Source organism: Desmodus rotundus, chromosome 8, assembly GCF_022682495.2.
Source record: "Desmodus rotundus isolate HL8 chromosome 8, HLdesRot8A.1, whole genome shotgun sequence".
NCBI lineage: Eukaryota > Metazoa > Chordata > Mammalia > Chiroptera > Phyllostomidae > Desmodus > Desmodus rotundus.
The window spans coordinates 79,462,521-79,481,271 of record NC_071394.1 but is presented as its reverse complement, the minus strand read 5'-3'; the positions used below and the strand labels follow the sequence as shown (position 1 = coordinate 79,481,271).

The 18,751-nt window shown below is 38.6% G+C and overlaps 1 protein-coding gene across 5 annotated transcripts in view; it reads right to left on the bottom strand.

The window, feature by feature from the left end:
* Positions 1-18,751, bottom strand: part of PRICKLE2 (prickle planar cell polarity protein 2) — a 376,986-nt gene that overhangs the window by 99,162 nt on the left and 259,073 nt on the right. For all 5 annotated transcript variants that reach the window (XM_053929465.1, XM_053929466.1, XM_053929469.1 and 2 more), the window contains one exon: positions 2,815-2,998. In XM_053929465.1, the coding sequence (XP_053785440.1) occupies positions 2,815-2,998 (184 nt within the window). The remainder of the gene's footprint in view (positions 1-2,814; positions 2,999-18,751) is intronic.

Genomic DNA, 18,751 nt, shown 5'->3' with positions numbered 1-18,751 from the left:
TCTGAGCAACCTCCCTGAAGAATTTTCAGGCCAGTCATTAAAAATCACAAGATAAATGGCTGTGCTTTCTGGCATCATCTGTTATAATAAATATAATACTACTTTTCATCTTATTTTAAGAAAGTTGGGTTTTACAGCGAATAGATTTTTTTCTAAAATTAAATGCCCATATTCAAGAAGACATCCCAAAATGGGAGGTGACTTTCATTTGCATTATATTCAATTGAAAGCATTTCTCAGAAGAAATAGAATAATAAAGAATATCACCTGAAGATATATTAACCAACTCCACAGAGACTAAAATGAAAGGTTTTTAATAAAAAATGAAAGCATATTACTCCTGACCCTAAGTCATATTTAGTATTTTGCCTCCAGTACAAAGCATTTTAACATTCACTATAATTTCTCTTGATAGAAAAATGTTCTTTTTCTGAAACCAGAGAAAACTAACATGATATTAAACATCAGAATTTTATTAGTGAAAGGCATTTATGACTCAAACTTTTCTAATCTTAGAACATACTGTACAAGGTTTTTAAAATCTTCAAACCTATAAACAGTTCTGTAAGTTATAAACTTCAAAAGATCTCATAATCGAAAAATTTGAAGCCCATTTCTTTCATGCAACATGATCTCTTCAAATATCTTTAATATAGATTCATATTTTATTAGACAAACATATAGTCTTTCAAATACCTTGAAGAGATAGTCTCTGAAGAACAATTTCCCTTTCTAATCATCTGTGTCATGGAGGTTTGAGTAAGCATAGGGAATAGAGAAGACCATGCAAAAAACAATAGAACTATAAGAAATAGGAATAGCCTTTCATCTGACATAATTCAAACCACTTGTTTAATAGCATTAATCATTTTCTTTCAAAATAAATCAAAGAACATTGTTTTATATTTTCCCAAAGATGTTCATTTCAGATGAGTCAAAGTGGCCCCCAAAACACCATAAGCACTCACGTTGTGAACTGGTGAATTTTACCAAGAACTAGCTTCTGCAATTGTCTGTTCTTGGCTCAATAGAAAATTTTCTGTGAATGTGAACATCATAGAGTGATGTTCAATCATCTTAGAAAAGAATCTACCTAGGCAGGGAACTGAAAATAGCTTAACTTTGAAATCTCAGGGTCCAATTTAGGAGGAAGTAAAGTGCACAAAAGAAAGATGGATCTCTTAGAAGCTGCTGGAAATGAGGTTAGCAAGAAAATGAAACAAGCTTACAGATGTATTTAGGTGTGAAAATTCACTGCTCAAGTACTGAGGGCAGAATGGTGATGTCAAACAAAGATACTCAGTCACCCACCACCTCATTTGAGTTTCTAGACAAACTCAAATACTTTCATTCCTCTTAAATGTACTCTTTAATAATACAGTCCTTACTGAAACAGAATAAAATATATAACCTCAGCCTACAAACAAAAAGCGTTCTAATTTCTTCCTGCTAGTATGCAACACAGAATTCCCTTCAGTTCTCATGGAGATTATTTCCTGTGAATGTTTCTACTTTGAGATATTTTATCCATGGTAAGAATTAGACTAGAGATCACAAAACTGAAGTGTCTGTAGGGTTTAGGAAGGTGACACATAGGGATAAAGTGGGCTTGGTGGAGACTAGGGTGACTTAGAGAGATCAAACTTCATGTAGAAAGAATGGCTAGCTCTTGACCCAATAGCCAAAATACCAATCCTGGCAGAAATGAGATTTCAGATCCTCAAATTTTTCAGACATAAATATAAACTTTTAAGTAAAAATTCCTAATTATTAAGCGTTAGAAACTCATTCACAAATTTAAACAACATTTTGCTGCCTAAGGAAACCCTACTTGTGAGCTTGATTTCATCAGCCAATTTGCAACTTCAATATTGGAAGAAGAAAATGAGAAATGGCCAATCAAAGAGATATTATCAGGGTCCCATCTTTACGTTGTTGATGAATCCTTTGGTTTTCCTTAATCATAAAGAACTTTATCCAAAAGTATGATCACATGTAAAGTTCCTACATTAAAATTTCAGGGTTTTTTTAAACTTCAAAACATTCTGTCAGACATAAAGATCTCCAGAGCAAGACACTTACTGTGTCAGAGGAAGGGAATTGTAGTTAAACACTTAAGATCCTGGTAAACCTGTATTTAAAAGATGCACAGAGAAGATCATGAAAATATCCAGCCAATAGCAGGGGCTTCTCAGCTAACACTGAAGCTGGTGGAAGAGAAAATTCCAAGTACTGAGAAATGCAAAGTAGAGGCTGTATATCACTGAGAAAAATGCAATGAAACAGAAAGAAACCAAGTTCATCTCATCGAGCCAATAATATTTACAGCCTGTGGATAGTGCCAAAATATTTCAGGAAATGCCAATGTCTTTCTTTGTAAAGCAATGCCAACTGTAATATTTAAACAGAGCACATATATATCACTGGGGAGAACAGGCGAATCTACATTTCCTCACTCTGCTTTACAAAGAATCTTAACATTAAGATTCATGGCCAAGGTAGGACTCCCTTCCCTCTCCAAAACTAAAGTTTCACTCTCTAATGTTTCAAAGCCAAAATTTCTGAGAAATTTCTGGACTATTTTCTGTTAGAACCCTTCATGACAGTACAGAATGAATAAGTATAGCTTGCACAAGGCTCAGTTTCATTTATCTTCCTCATTTCCCATTGTGCTCCCAGACATCTTCAACCCATGGAGCCTCAACCACTTCCTTGAACCAGTCAAGTCCACTCTTCCTTTTGAGCTGGAATGAAGCAAGATGGATAAGACAAAGGTAAAAGCCAAGCCACAATTGCCCTCATCAAGTACAGTACCTGTTCAGGCTTCAACCCAGGTGGAACCCAGGCATACTCCTCCAAGGCACAGCCTGAGTCATCATCTGAGGTGGAGTTCCTCTGGAAGTCAAACATGAGTTTGCTGACGGTCTTCTCCATCTCCAGGGGCATCACCGTCACCATGTGCTCCTCCTGAGGGCACTTGCAGTGCAGACAAATCTTCCTGCAAGCAGCAAATGTTGGAAGTGAGAAGGAGGGCAAAAAAAAAAATCTATTTTTTTCAATTGACTTGCAGGTCCGCAGCCCTTGGATCCCAAACCATAAGCATATCCATTGGCAACTGGATTTGGCAAAAGCATGTAAAGGAACGTTCCACAGCAAGCCTGTCTTTGTAGTCAGCATGGCACTGTGCATGTGGAAACACCGTGGAAGGTCAGAGACCACCAGGCAAGCAAGCTAAGGAGTTTAAGCACGGAGTCCAAACTCTCCTAAATCAGTGCCCCAAGAGGAATGCTAAAATAGTTTTTATTTTTACTAGGTAGAACACTGGAGATAGACAATGACCACAATTTCCTTGACTATAATAGTAATTAAATAGACAATATATATGCTGACCAGAAATATTACCAGTAGATTTAACAAATACTGACCATATACCATTTTTATAAAAGATGCTTAGACCTTGGAAAGTGGACGTGGCTTTAAAAAGAACTGTAGGTGAGATTTTCTATGAGGAACAAAAATATTTTTTTTCCCACTAAACAAATCTGGTTCTAAGACTTCACAAGAAAGACATTTTCACCTCCACTGAAGACCCCATAGATTTGAAATTCTAATTAGAACCCTAAATCTTCACTGCATTGGTCATTTTTAATATGCATTTTTAATAAGAGGACCACGCATGTGAATTATTTCAAAAGTCATCAGCCAACAATGAAAAGCTCTCCCGAAAATCAAACATTTCTTTTTAAGGTTACCATCTGTTCCATTTCCATTGCTACACAAATGATGAAGCAATAACAAGATTCATGTCAATAACACAAAAGTGTTTCTAGGTTCAATCAATAAAATAGAGAAGAAAAATACGGAGGAAATTTTAAAGAAAATAAGCTGTTATATGTATCCTCTTTATGATTTGTTCCAGTGGCACCTTATAAAAGGCAATGAAGAGTCCATAATCCTAATCCCCATGTGTCTGAATTTTTTTGATAACAGCTTTGTTAAGATATACTTCACATGCCATGGAATTCACCATTTTAAAGCATATAATTCACTGGCTTTTAACATATAGACAGAGTTGTGAAATTATCACTACTGTCCAACTTTAGAACATTTTCATCACCCCCAAAAGGAAACTGTGCACATTAGCAGTAACTTCCCACATTCCTTTTCCCCCAGGTCCTGACAACCACTACTAATCTATTTTCTATTTCTATGGTTTGCCTATTTTGAAAATTTCACATAGATGGAATCATACAATATGTAGACTTTTGAAATTGGCTTCTTTCATATTAGCATGATGTTCTCAAGGTTCACCCATGCTGTAGCATGTGTCAATTCTTTATTCCCTTTTATTGCAATATAATATTCCATTGTATATTTTGTGTATCTATTTATCAGTTGGTAAGTATTTAGATTGTTTCCACTCTGATTTTTGTGAATAATGCTTCTCTGAATATTTATGCACAAGTTTGTATGTGTGTGTATATGGACATATGTTTTCAATCCTCTTGGGTAGATACCTAGGAGAATTGCTGGGTCCTATGGTAACTTTCAGCTTAATACTTTGAGGAATTGTCAAACTGTTTTTCAAAAATATATGCATTATTTTACATCCTCACCATCAATGAATGAGCATTCCATTTTTTCCACTTCCTTGCTACACTTGTTATTGTCTTTCTTTTTGATTGTTACCATCCTAGTGGATATAAAGTGGCATATTATTGTGGTTTTGATTTGTACTTTCTTAATAGCTAATAATGTTGAGCATCTTTTTATGTGCTCATTATATATCTTCTTTGGAAAAATGTCTATTCAAATCCTTAGTCTTTTAAAAAATTGTTATTTGTCTTTTATTATTAAGTTGTAAGCATTCTTTATATATTTTCTGGATACAAATCCTTTATCAGATATATGATTTGCAAAAATTTTCTTCTGTTATGTAGGTTGTCCTCACTTTCTTGATGACACCTGTTGAAGAAGAAATGTTTTTTATTTTTATGAAGTCCATTTTTTTTTCTGTGTTGCTTGTGCTTTGAGTATCAAATTTAAGAAACCACTGCCTGACCCAAGGTCATAAAGATTTATTCCTGTATTTTCATCTAACAGTTTTATGGTTTAGCTTTTACTCCTATATTTGGGTCTATGTTCCATTTTTTAAAAAAATTTTATTGTTATTCAATTACAGTTGTATGCCTTTTTTCCCCATCCCTCCACCCCACCCCAGCTGAACCCACCTCCCTCCCCCACCTCCATCCTCCCCCTTGGTTTTGTCCATGTGTCCTTTATAGTAGTTCCTGTAATCCCCTCTTCCCACTGTCCCACTCCTCCCCCCGGCTATTGTTAGATTGTTCTTAACTTCAATGTCTGTGGTTATATTTTGTTTGCTTTTTTCTTTCTATTGATTATGTTCCAGTTAAAGGTGAGATCATATGGAATTTGTCCCTCCCCACCTGGCTTATTTCACTTAGCATAATGCTCTCCAGTTTCATCCATGCTGTTCAAAGGGTATAAGCTCCTTCTTTCTCTCTGCTGCGTAGAATTCCATTGTGTAAATATACCATAGTTTTTGGATCCACTCGTTTGCTGATGGGCACTTAGGTTGCTTCCAGTACTTGGCTATTGTAAATTGTGCTGCTATGAACATTGGGGTGGACAGGTTCTTTTGGATTGGTGTTTCAGGGATCTTAGGGTATAATCCCAGCAGCAGAATTGCTGGGTAAAAGGGCACTTCCATTTTTAGTTTTCTGAGGAAATTCCATATTGTTTTCCACAGTGGCCTCACCAGTCTGCATTCCCACCAACAATGTACTAGAGTTCCCTTTTCTCCGCTTCCTCTCCAACACTTGTTTGTGGATTTGTTTATGTTGGCCACTCTGACTGGTGACTGAGATGGTACCTCATTGTGGTTTTAATTTGCATCTCTCTGATGGCTAGTGATGCTGAGCATCTTTTCATATGTCTCTGGCCCCTCTGTATGTCTTCCTTGGAGAAGTGTCTGTTCAAGTCCTTTGCCCATTTTTTAATTGGGTTGTTTGTCTTCCTGGAGTGGAGTTGTGTGAGTTCTTTATATATTTTGGAGATCAGGCCCTTGTCTGAGGTATCATTAGCAAATATGTTTTCCCATACTGTTGGTTCTCTTTGTAATTTGGTGCTGTTTTCTTTAGCCATGCAGAAGCTCTTTATTTTGATGAGGTCCCATTTGTTTATTCTTTCCTTTATGTCCCTTGCTTTAGGGGATGTGTCTGTGAGGATGTTGCTGTGTGGAATGTCTGAGATTTTCCTGCCAATGTTTTCCTCAAGGACTTTTATGGTGTTACAACTTATATTTGAGTCTTTTCTCCATCTTGCGTTTATTTTTGTGTATGGCGTAAGTTGGTGATCGAGTTTCATTTTTTTGCACATAGCTGTCCAGATCTCCCAACACCATCTGTTGAAGAGGCTGTTTTTGCCCCATTTTATGCTTCTGCCTCCTTTGTCAAATATTAATTGGCCGTAGAGACTTGGGTTTATTTCTGGGCTCTCTCTTCTGTTCCATTGGTCTATGTGCCTGTTTTTATGCCAGTACAAGGGTGTTTTGATGACAGTGGCCTTGTAATACAGTTGGATATCAGGTATTGTGATCCCCCCTCCATTGTTCTTCTTTCTCAAAATTGCTGCAGCTATTCGGGGTCGTTTATGGTTCCATATGAATTTCTGAAATGTTTGTTTATATCTGTGAAATATGTCATGGGTACTCTAATAGGGATTGCATTGAATGTATAAATCACTTTGGGTAGTATGGCCATTTTGATGATGTTAATTCTTCCAATCCATGAGCATGGTACATGCTTCCATTTGTTTGTGTCTTCCTTAATTTCTTTCTTCAGTGTTGTGTAGTTTTCTGAGTACAGGTCTTTGACCTCCTTGGTTAGGTTTATTCCTAGGTACTTTATTTTTCTTGTTGCTATATCAAATGGGATTTTTTCCCTGATTTCTGTTTCTGCAGATTCGTTGTTGGTGTACAGGAATGCCTTTGATTTCTGAGTATTGACTTTGTATCCAGCTGTTTTGCCAAATTCATTTATTAGGTCAAGTAGGTTTTTGGTGGAGTCTATAGGATTTTCCATGTACACTGTCATGTCATCTGCAAACAGTGACAGTTTCATTTCCTCCTTTCCAATTTGGATGCCTTTTATTGCTTTTTCTTGTCTGATTGCTGTGGCTAGGACTTCCAGTACTATGTTGAATAGGAGTGATGAGAGAGGGCATCCTTGTCTTGCTCCTGATCTTAGTGGGAAAGCTCTAAGTTTTTGTCCATCTAGTATGATGTTGGCTGTAGGTCTCTCATATATGGCCTTTATTATGTTGAAGAATGCTCCCTCTATTCCCACTTTGCTGAGTGTTTTTATTAGAAATCCGTGCTGTATCTTATCAAATGCTTTTTCCATTTCTATTGATATGATCATGTGATTTTTGTCTTTGCAGTTATTGATGTGATGTATTATGTTTATTGATTTGCAAATATTGTACCATATCCTTGCATCCCTGGGATGAATCCCAATTGGTCATGGTGTATGATCTTTTTAATGTATTGCTGGATGCGGTTTGCCAATATTTTGTTGAGAATTTTAGCATCTATGTTCATCAGCGATATTGGCCTGACGTGTTCTTTCTTCATTGTGTCTTTATCTGGTTTTGGGATTAGGATGATGTTGGCTTCATAAAAAGAGTTTGGGAGTCTTCCATCAGTTTGGATTTTTTCGAATACTCTGTTCAGGATAGGGGTTAGCTCTTCCATGAATGCTTTGTAGAATTCTCCTGTGAAACCATCTAGTCCAGGGCTTTTGTGTGTTGGGAGTTTTTTGATGACTGCTTCAATTTCATCTGCTGTTATTGGTCTGTTCAGGTTTTCTGCTTCTTCTTCATTCAGTTTTGGAAGATTATGTTTTTCTAGAAATGTGTCCATTTCATCTAGGTTTTCAAAGTTCTTAGCTTACAGTTCTTTGTAGTAATTTCTTACAATCCTTTGTATTTCTGTGGTATCAGTTGTAATCTCTCCTCCTTCATTTCTAATTGTGTTTATTTGGATCCTCTCTCTTTTTTTCTTGATGAGCCTACTTAAAGGCTTGTCGATTTTGTTTATCTTTTCAAAAAAGCAGCTCCTGGATTCATTGATCCTTAGAATTGTGCTTTTAGTCTCTATGTCACTTAACTCTGCTCTGATCTTGGTTATTTCATTCCTTCTGCTTGCTCTGGGCTGTCTTTGTTGTTGTTCCTCCAGTTCTTGTAGGCGTAGGATTAGGTTGTTTGTTTGAAATGTTTCTATCTTCTTAAGGTAGGCCTGTATTGCTATGAACTTCCCTCTCAGGACTGCCTTTGCTGTGTCCCATAGGTTTTGGGTTGTTGTGAGTTCATTTTCATTTGTTTCCAGAAAGTTTTTGATTTCTTTCCTAATCTCGTTCTTGACCCATTCATTGTTTAATAGCATGCTATTCAGTCTCCATGATTTTGAGTGTTTGGGGTTTTTTTCCTTTGGGTTTGGTTTCAAGTTTCAGTCCCTTGTGGTCAGAGAAAATGCTTGATATGATTTCAATTTTCTTGAATTTGCTGAGGCTTGCTTTGTGTCCTATCATGTGGTCTATCTTTGAAAAAGTTCCATGGACACTTGAAAAGAATGTGTATTTTGCTTCTTTGGGATGAAAGGCTCTGTATATATCAGTTAAGTCCATTTCCTCTAGGGTATTGTTAAGTGACACAATATCCTTGTTGATATTTTGTTTGGAAGATCTGTCCATTTTTGATAGTGGGGTGTTGAAGTCCCCTACTATAATTGTGTTGCTGTCAATATCTTTCTTGAAATCCTCCAAGATTTTATGTATTTGGGTGCTCCTTTGTTGGGTGCATATATATTTACAATGTTTACATCTTCTTGGTGGATTCTTCCTTTGAGTATTATGAAGTGACCTTCTGGGTCTCTCTTTATGGCCCTTGTTTTGAAGTCTATTTTGTCTGATATGAGTATTGCTACCCCTGCTTTTTTTTTCCTGTCCGTTTGCCTGGAAAATTTGTTTCCAGCCCTTCACTTTCAGTCTGTGTAAGTCTTTTGTCCTGAGATGGGTCTCTTGTAGGTAGCATATGTGTGGGTCATGTTTTCTTATCCATTCAGCTATTCTATGTCTTTTGATTGGAGCATTTAATCCATTTACGTTTAAGGTTATTATCGATAGGTAGTTTATTCATTGCCATTTTTTCCTGCCTGTGTTCCTCTCTCTTTCTCTTTTCCTTCCTTTCCTTAAAGCAGTCCCTTTAGCATCTCTTGCAGAGCTGGTTTGGTGGAGGTGTATTCTTTTAGACTTCTTTTTTTCTGGGAAACTCTTTATTTGGCCTTCTTTCTTGATTGAGAGCCTTGCTGGGTAAAGTCGTCTTGGTTGCAGGCCTCTGGTTCTCATTACTTGGAATATTTTTTTGCCATTCTCTTCTGACTTGGAGCGTTTCCATTGAGAAGTCAGTTGTTAACCTTATTGGGGCTCCCTTGTATGTTACTTCCTTTTTCTCCCTTGCTGCCTTTAAGATCCTCTCTTTGTCTTGGAAATTTGCCATTTTAATTATGATGTGTCTTGCAGTGGTCTCTTTGGGTTTTTCTTGCTTGGGACTCTCTGTGTTTCCTGGATTTGGGTGAATTTTTCTCTCCTCAGATTAGGGAAACTTTCCATCATTACTTTTTCAAACAGGTTTTCTATCCCTTGCTCTTCTTCTTCTCCTTCTGGTATTCCTATTATACGGATATTGCTACGTTTCATGTTGTCCTGCATTTCCCTTATTGCCTCTTCATTCTTTCTGAGCCTCTTTTCCTTTTCTTGCTCTTTCTGGGTGTTTTTTTCTACTTTGTCCTCCAGCTCGCTGATCCGATACTCTGCTTCATCAAGTCTGCTTTTCATTCCTTCTACTGTGTTCTTCAGTTCAGAAATTGTATTCTTCATTTCCTCTTGGCCCTTGTTGATAGTTTCTTATTTCCTTTTTCATGTTGATATAGTTTGCAGTGAGTTCATTGTCGTTTCCCTGTAGTTTCTGGTAGTTCTCTTTAAGTTCAGAGTGCTCAGTGAGCTTCCTGATGACCATTGCTTTGAACTCAGTATCTGATGTTGACTTGCCTCTTTTCCAGTTAGCATTCGTTGTGACGCTTCCTCCTTTCCTTTCATTTGGGAATTGTTTCTTTGTCTTCCCATTGTTTGTGAGACTCTTCTTGTTAGCCTCTGCTTCTTAAATTGATCTATTCTGACTCCCTGGGTTTATGGTATGAACTTCTATGGTAGAATGCCAATGGGATTCAGTGGTGCTGTCTCCTCAATCTCCTGTGCTCACTGGTCTTGAGCTGATGTTTATGGGTGTAACACAGTCTGAGTCTGGTCTTTTCAGCACTCCAGGTTTTCTTGTCTCACCGTCTGATCTTTCGATGTCCTCTATCTTTGGTCTCTGATCTTCATATATGCTGGAATACTGTTGGCTGTTCGCTCTGCTCCTCAGATCAGCTAGGTATTTCACTGGCGTTGAGGGGAAGTGGACTCCGCTCCCACCTATCTCAACGCCATCATTCACCGAGATCCTGTGTTCCATTTTGAGTTAATTTTTGCATATGGTGTGAAGTAGCAGTCCAAACTCATTGTTCTCTGGATATCCAACTGTCCCAGAACCATTTGTTAAAGGTCTGTTTTTCCCCATTGAATTGTATTGGCATTCTTGTCAAAAATCAACTGATCATAAATTTAAAGGTTTATTTCTGGACTCTCAATCCTGTTCCATTGATCGGTATGTGTATCCTTATGCCAGTCCTACACTGTCTTCATTATGGTCATTTTATAGTAAGTTTTGAAATTGTGAGTTGGGGCTCTTCCAACTTTGTTCCTCCTTTAAAAAATTGTTTTGGTTCTTCTGGGCCTCTGGCATTTGTATCATAAAATATAAATTTTGGGATTAGCTTGCCAATTTCTGCAAAAATATCCTGCTGGGACTTTGATAGGGATTGTATTGTCCAAATTGATAATTTGGACAATATTGCTATCTTAACAATATTAAGTCTTCCAATCCATGAACAAAGGATGTCTTTCCATTTATTTCAGTATATTTTAATTTCTTTCAATGCTATTTTGTGGTTTTCCATTATAAATGTTGCACTTCTTTTGTTAAGTTTATTTCTAAGTAATTTATTCTTATTGATGCCATTGTAAATAAAATTGTTTAATTTCTTTTCAGAATGTTACCGTACAGAAACATAAATGATATTTGTACATTGATTTTGCATTGTGCAATCTTGCTGAACTTGTTTATTCATTCTAATTGTATATGTGTGCTTTCCTTAGGATTTCCTATACACAAGATGTTGTCATCTGTGAATAGATACAGTTTTATTTCTTTCCAGTCTTATGTCTTCTATGTCTTTGTCTTGCCTTATTGCCCTGGCTAGGACCTCCAGTCCTAGCAATGGTGACTAGAAGTGGCATGTGTGGACATCCTTGTCTGGCTCCTGATCTTAAGGGAAGGTAGCCCATTTTTCACCATCAAGCATGATATAGCTGTGAGCTTTTTGTAGCTGTCCTTTATCACAATGAAGAAGTTTCCTGCTATGCTATTTTGGTGAGTGTGTGTTTTGTTTTATTTTTATCACAAAAGGGTGTTGGATTTTGAGTGCTTTTTTAGCACTGATTGAGATGATCAGTTGGTTTTTGTCTTTATCCTATTAATGTCTTGTGCCTGAATTTTGACACCCAAAATGTATTGAAGAAACAAAATCAGTTTAATCCAGCCAAATCAGGCTTGTCAATTCTCCCACTTCCTGCTTTTTATCAGACCAAAAATACAGAAAGACAGATGCACATGTGGATCTGGTTTGCATCTCCAAATTCAAAGACATTTCATCCAAACCCTGGCTGCTCCTTTTAAAAACAGTCAGAGCTCATTTTAACAGTAACTAACTAATCAGCTACTTTAAAGAAGTCCGAGGTTTTAGGAAGTTGTCAGGGTTTTTTTTCCTCTCCAGAACTTTTTATGCCAGCTTATGACTTAAGAAAAAATGTTTTAGTGTGTTTAAGCAAATTTAGGTAGTTCTTTGATGACTAATATATTTTTACTAGAAAGTCATACTTTTAAAACAAAAAGTAGAGGATTTTTTTTTATGAAATTGAGATTCTACAACAGTCATCATTGAAACTTACTCAGCAATGCAGGGAGAAGCTCAATATTTAAAGCTGGATGGATGTGATCTAATGAACTAACTCCAGGAGAAAAATAAAAAAAGGTTAAGAAGAACATGAACCACAGAATTATAGAACCAGTTCCAGAACAAGTCTCACTGAGTAGAAGCATGAACATAAAAGCAAGGGGGGAGGGCTAAAAGCCCTATATAGTCATTCAACAAATAACTATCAAGCACCTACCAGGCACTGCTCTAGGCACTTGAGATATCTCAGCAAAACAGAGATCCCTGCCTTCATGGAACCTATGTTCTTTTTTAAAAAAGATTTTATTTATTTGATTTTAGAAAGAGGGAATGGGAGAAAGAGAGGGAGAGAAACATTGATTTGTGGTTGGCCCTCACGCGCCCCTCACTGGGGCCCTGGCCCACAACCCAGGCATGTGCCCTGACTGGGAATTGAACCAACAACCCTTTGCTTCGCAGTCCGGTGCTCAGTCCACTCAGCCATACCAGACAGGGCAGAACCTATGTTCTTAGATGGGGAGAAACATACAATAAGCAATAAATATTAACAAACTCAATTATTTAGTACATGAAAGGCACTAAGTGCTACAGAAAACAAGAAAGACGAGGCAGGAGGGTGATCAGGATTGGGGTGTGGGCATTCATGAACAGAATGCACAGCAATGACCAGAGAAAAGTTCAGAAAGTTAAGCAACTTTCTTAAACATTATACAAAGTATTACAGCTTCACACACCAAGAAAGAAAATACCACCGTACTTTCCAGAGAGGATGACAAAGACACAGAGAGGTAAAGCAATATCAGCCCTAAACAGCAAGCAGAACAGAGATTCAAAGAAGGACCTATCTGACTCCTAAACAAAAACAATTACCTATAGACAGCATACCCGATTCCGACCACAGAATACTCTTTTATTCCTGAATAGCAAACAAATTCAGAAAAATCAAAACCAAAGAGGAAAAAAAGGAAAGAAAATAAAAGCAGTAAATCGAAGCCAGGAGGACCTTGTACTTCCCTGCCAGCTGCCTGCCTTCCATCCTCATTTATAACTAACAGGCACTCCTGTGGCAAAGCATTTTTATTTGTAAAGGATTTTCAACCTCAGAGTGGTTCCATCACAACCTTTGAGCATCACAGGCTAATTTAATGACCTCTGTTTACAAATGGGGAACTCAAGGCCCAGATGCTCAGAAAGAGCAGAGGGTCAGAGGTAAAGACAAGAGGATTTCTTGGTGTCTCTCCCCCTCTTGGCAAAATGCATACAACCCCCAACAGCTCTCTCTGTCAATGCACTGATTAAAGCTTTTCAGGAGTGCATGGGGAAGTATATGATTTGGTCTGTTTTTTCCCCCAAACAGACATTTATGAAAATAGAACCTGCTAGTAAAGCAGGATTTCATTAAAAAAAAATCCAACCATATAAAGCATGCATTGGTTTCATTCTGTCAGAGTTGACATTCTACCTGCACATAATTGGATTTGTGAATGACAAGTTTCCAAGGAATTTGGCATGATTCAGAGAGCAGAGATCCTGCATTCCCTCTTCTTCTTTCTCTCTACCCAGCAACAACCCCTACACATACCTCCAGCCCTCACACAGAAAGTTGCAGCTATTAATTCATTTGCTTTCACATTCAGAAGCCACTGTTTGCTCTTCCATGGAATAAACAATACCTGGAGGTGAGGCTCTTTTTTTAACCATTTTAAAGTACTCTGGTCATCTGCATTGGTGACCATACTGTTTGGAGGGCGACTAACAATTTATGTCAATTAACTTACCTACTATGATGTGGAAGGATTCATTTTAAAAAGACTGGGTGTCTGCCTGGGGGGTTCCTCATCCTTGAGATGTTGACAGGTTATTTACAACACTAAACTCTCAACCATCATGTCTTGCTTGTGTGAGATGAGATAGAATGAAGGCAAAAAGAAATCTTCCTTTATCATATGATTCTGACAAGTTCAAGTCATAAACTATATAGCATTCTAGATTTGGATGGGATTGTAATAATCATTAAGTCCCTTTAAAAATGTTTCCTTCTCTCTCTCTCTTTCACTCTCCCCCCCACCTTTTTAATGAAAGGAGTATATCTTTTGCAGAAGAACTTACATATGGAAATACATTTAATATATAACAGAGTTGCCCATGTTGATGTGAGGGAAGGAGGCCCTGAACTCAATTTCTCTCAAGTTCAACTTCCTTCCCAAACTCCAGGCATTTCCATTGCCCTAAGGACCCAAGGTTCCAAAGACACAAGGATGGAAGCCAGCACACTGCCTTGGATTCCTCAAGATCGTTTCCAGTACATCAAAATATGAAATAGGTGCCCAATAATTTGATAGATGAGAGAAAGAGGGGGGGGATGCTGTGGATGACTTTTGAAAGACAATTCCTAATCATGAAACTCTGCATATAAATAATGATTCTAGTCATGGCAAATTTCATATCTGGTTGCCAAAACATTCCAGGGAGATGATTCAGGAGTAGTGATGTGCTCAGTGACTTTGATTAGACAGGTCTGACACAGGGCCAGGAAGTGCACTTCCGCCAGCAGCCCAGTTTATTCTGACCACACTTGGAGGACACTCTTCTGTAGCTAGCCTCCTAGTTAGAAGGTGCTGCAGAGTATAGTCTGAAAACCAGTGTGAAAACATAACTCATGGTCTCAGCAACTATGGGCAATGTACATTAAAAAAAAACTGTTTCAGGGGATCTATGCCAACTCCTTCTAACCACCATATCTTAAATTCTTGCATTACTAAGCCCACCTGCCACTCAGCTGGGTACTCACTGGAACACGTATGTAAAAATGTGCTAGTGGGAGGCAGGACCACACCAGCCACCAGAATGGTATCTCTCATTGCCAGCCCTGCCATCTGTCCTCCTGCCTTTCACCTCACCCATGGTATGGGCTTGTCTGTCCCAAGTCCATGGCCAGACAGGTTCAGGCTACTTTTATTCATAGCATCAAGGGGTAGACTGTGTAAAGAGTGGCTCAGCCCCAACACAAACCAAGTGATTGATGAGGAATATGCACAGTGATGAACTCAACATGGCAATGCCTCAGTCAGCTGAGATCAGGCGTGGGAAAATACACTTTTGTTAAAGACAAAGTGCTAAAATAACCCAAAGGCCTCCACAGTTTTCTGCTGAATAACAGATGTGTCCTAGGTATTTCAATTCTTTCATAACTCCAGCTCACGAAAGGCAAAGAATAACTCCTTTTATTCTTAATAAGAGGAAATCTTTTTCTCCTTATTATAATTTAAAGTTACTGCTTCCTTATCCTTAAAAAAAAAAGCAATACACAATTAATGTAGAAAAGGATCAGGAATTACAAATTACAGATAAGCCAGAAGAAGAAAATTATTTCAAAACACTCACAGTCCCAGAGATAATCACTGTTAAACAGAAACAGCTGCTAGTCCTCTTTTTCCCTCGTGTTAAGAAACTGGAGGCCAGATTTCATTCTATGTGTTCACCATCAGTGAGTACCAAGAGACAAGACTCTGGCCTGGAATGACAAGACATGAGCCAGAGCCACCCACACATGCACACACAATACTCTCAGCAAATAGCTGTGCATTGTTCAATTCTGATAAGTAGGTTTGTTCTGATCTGGTGCCCTGTAGCCGGATCAGAGAATTTATTTACATAATCTGGAAGATGCTGGCAACATGGGGATTGCATATATATGTTTATGGGTATCTCAAAATTCAGTTAGGTCCCTCAGATAAAAAACATCTGAAAACCAGATTTCAACATCTATCAACTTTCAGTTTTCTGTGCAAGTGGGGAAAGATGGGGTATGGATAATTTAAAACCACCATGCATTGGCTCTGAATTGCATCTCTGTACACCTGTCACATACTCTCAGTGCTGCAATAACTTACGTCACCTCAAACCACCCAGAAGACCTGTCCTGGCAGGATGGGCTCAGGAGCAGCTGGGCAGGACTCTGGCTTTTTCAGTATGTTCTGCTGCCCAGTTTCCATGGGTTTCCAATGAGAGCATCATCTTTTCACATGCCATGCAAAGCACCAGCTTAAAATGAGCCAAAAAATTATTCTGAGTTTACTGCTCTTGGGAACACATTTCGCAGGCTTCAGGAGGTAAATAAGTGTTTTGGGTGAAAAGAGTTTTTACTGGGCTGCAGGCTGCCTGGAACTAAGAGAATAAAGAGACAGTGGTTGTACTTAACAAAAAAGCAGAGCCTGCTGTGCTTAAGTGAGCCAGTAAGAACTGGAAGCAAGGTCCCCCTGACCTAAGATACTATTGAGATAATCCTGTCCCTCACCATGAATAAGTCAGAGGTGTCAAAACTGAGCTGTCATAAAGAACACAAGCTGTTCCTCACCAAAACTGCTTGGGTCACAGGATTATGACCCATACACAGGGCTTCAGCTTCCACCTTTCACCCCACCCTCCTCCAAACACAAGTGGGAGATCAGAATGGCAGAGAGGAAGGTAGGAAAAAAATATATTTGTGGGGGCTGGCCTGAAATGAAATGAAATGAGGGTGCTCCAAGAGGTGAAAGTCTGTTCCCAGGGGATCAAGGACTCCACACAACAAGTCTGACCTCCAGGGCCCTGACCCCTGTCTTCCACTCCCACAGGTGCTTTGGTACTGGAGGACAGCAGGTCAGGCTGAATACAGTGGCTGTATTTCTACTATTAGCATAATTTCTTACATTTATGGAGGATTTATAATAGTCATATTATTTTTACACAATTTATCTTATTTATTCATTCTCACCAGTCCTATAAAATTGGCATTTTTATCCATTTCACAGCTATAAAAATTTAGGCTATGAACTTATAAGCCACTTAACTGAAGTCATACAAATTAGAACCTATGTCCTCTGACTTCTAAACCAGTGCTCTTTCTACGACCTTGTTTTGGGTGGTCAAATTTTCCTTCTTTTCTTCTGTGCATTTTTTCCTTGCTTCTCTTCATCCATATCTATACATCCATTCATATTCATCCATCCATACATTCATACATACGTACATATTCATCCATCCATCCATCCACCCACCCATATCCATTGAAACATTCAACCTACCAACCAACCATCCAAGCAGACAACAGAAGTTGAGCATCTACTGTGTGCCAGACACTGTGCTAAGATGCTGCGTACAGAGCACTGATCAATATAGACAATAACTCTAATTTCATGGAGCTTAGAGTCAAGAAAAGGAGACACAACAGTCAGGTAGACAAATAGATAAATTTGCTGTTTATAAATAGTGATAAGTATCATGATGGAAACAAACAGCGAGAGGAGAAAGAGAGGGACTGAGGATGGACCAGGAGAGGACTCCCCACTGAAGTGACATCTGAGTTGTGACTAGAAGAGCAAGTATGAGGCAACTCTGAGAAAAACCAGGAGAGAGTTTTCTGGGCACAGGGAAAGCAAGTACAAAGGCTCTGAGGTGGGGAAGAGTTTGGTATGAGTCATTCTCAGGAGGTGGTATGTGTCTTCTCCTCTCCCATCATTGTCTACACTGATGACAGTAACCCAACTGGCTGAGCCACTGTCTGTCCCAAAGCTCAAGCACAGATGTAAAATTTAGGGGATGGTGCCATCTTAGTGGGTGTAAGAAAGTTCTTCCATTCTCCTGAATTCCCTTCTCCTTAGAATTCTTATATCCCTCTGTATTGATACCTAGACGTCAACGTATCCTATTATCTCCCAGCCATAATATTTTGTTTTCCCCCTTTTCTTGGCAGTCTGAATGAGGGATCCAGGCATGAACCTTGACACTTGCCATGTCTGGAAGCAAGATTTATATCTCTATGAGAAAGGAATAATGGTTTCCTAATAAACACACAAGTTAAAGGGTGGAGACCATAACAGGGCCAGCTGGGTAGGAGGCTGCTGTGTTCTGAGAGCCAAAATCCTGCTGCCTGGCCATGCCCAACTCCTTGCCCTCCGCCCGGGCTCCAGCGGCTCTGGCCATCTGCACCAAGAGGAGCTTCTCTCTCCCTGGTGCTGCCAAAGCTGATCTAGGATAATTTTCAGTGACAGTTGTTTCCTCTCTTAACTCATTTGTCAATTCATACTTCAGTGAAGAAATATACAGTGTCCTGCTTTAGATTAATTATCTTATAATTTTTGAGCAGTGGAAACACATTCAGTCTCCTGGATGACTTTTCATATTTTGGACATCTCTTACCATACTTATATTTATAGATACGATGTCTCAGCAATTGAGAGATGTGGTCATAAATTGAGTTTCCTCAGAATCAGATCCTCAGAAGGTATCCGAGCATAAAGAAGTTTGGGAGGTAATTCCAAAAAGTCCTGATAGGGAATTGGAGAAGGAAAGCAGGGAAGGGAAGGATGTGAACATACGACAAGGGAATGAACAGGCTGTAGCTTCGGGCAACTGTGACTGTGGCTCATTTCAGTTGAGGAGGTTTAGGAGATGGCATAGAACATTCCTCAGAAATGTTCCATTGGAGAGTCAAGAATGTAGTGGTAATGTATTTTTCGGACTACAAGATGCACCTTCCCCACGCCCCCAAATTTGGGAGGAAAATGGGGGTGTGTTTTA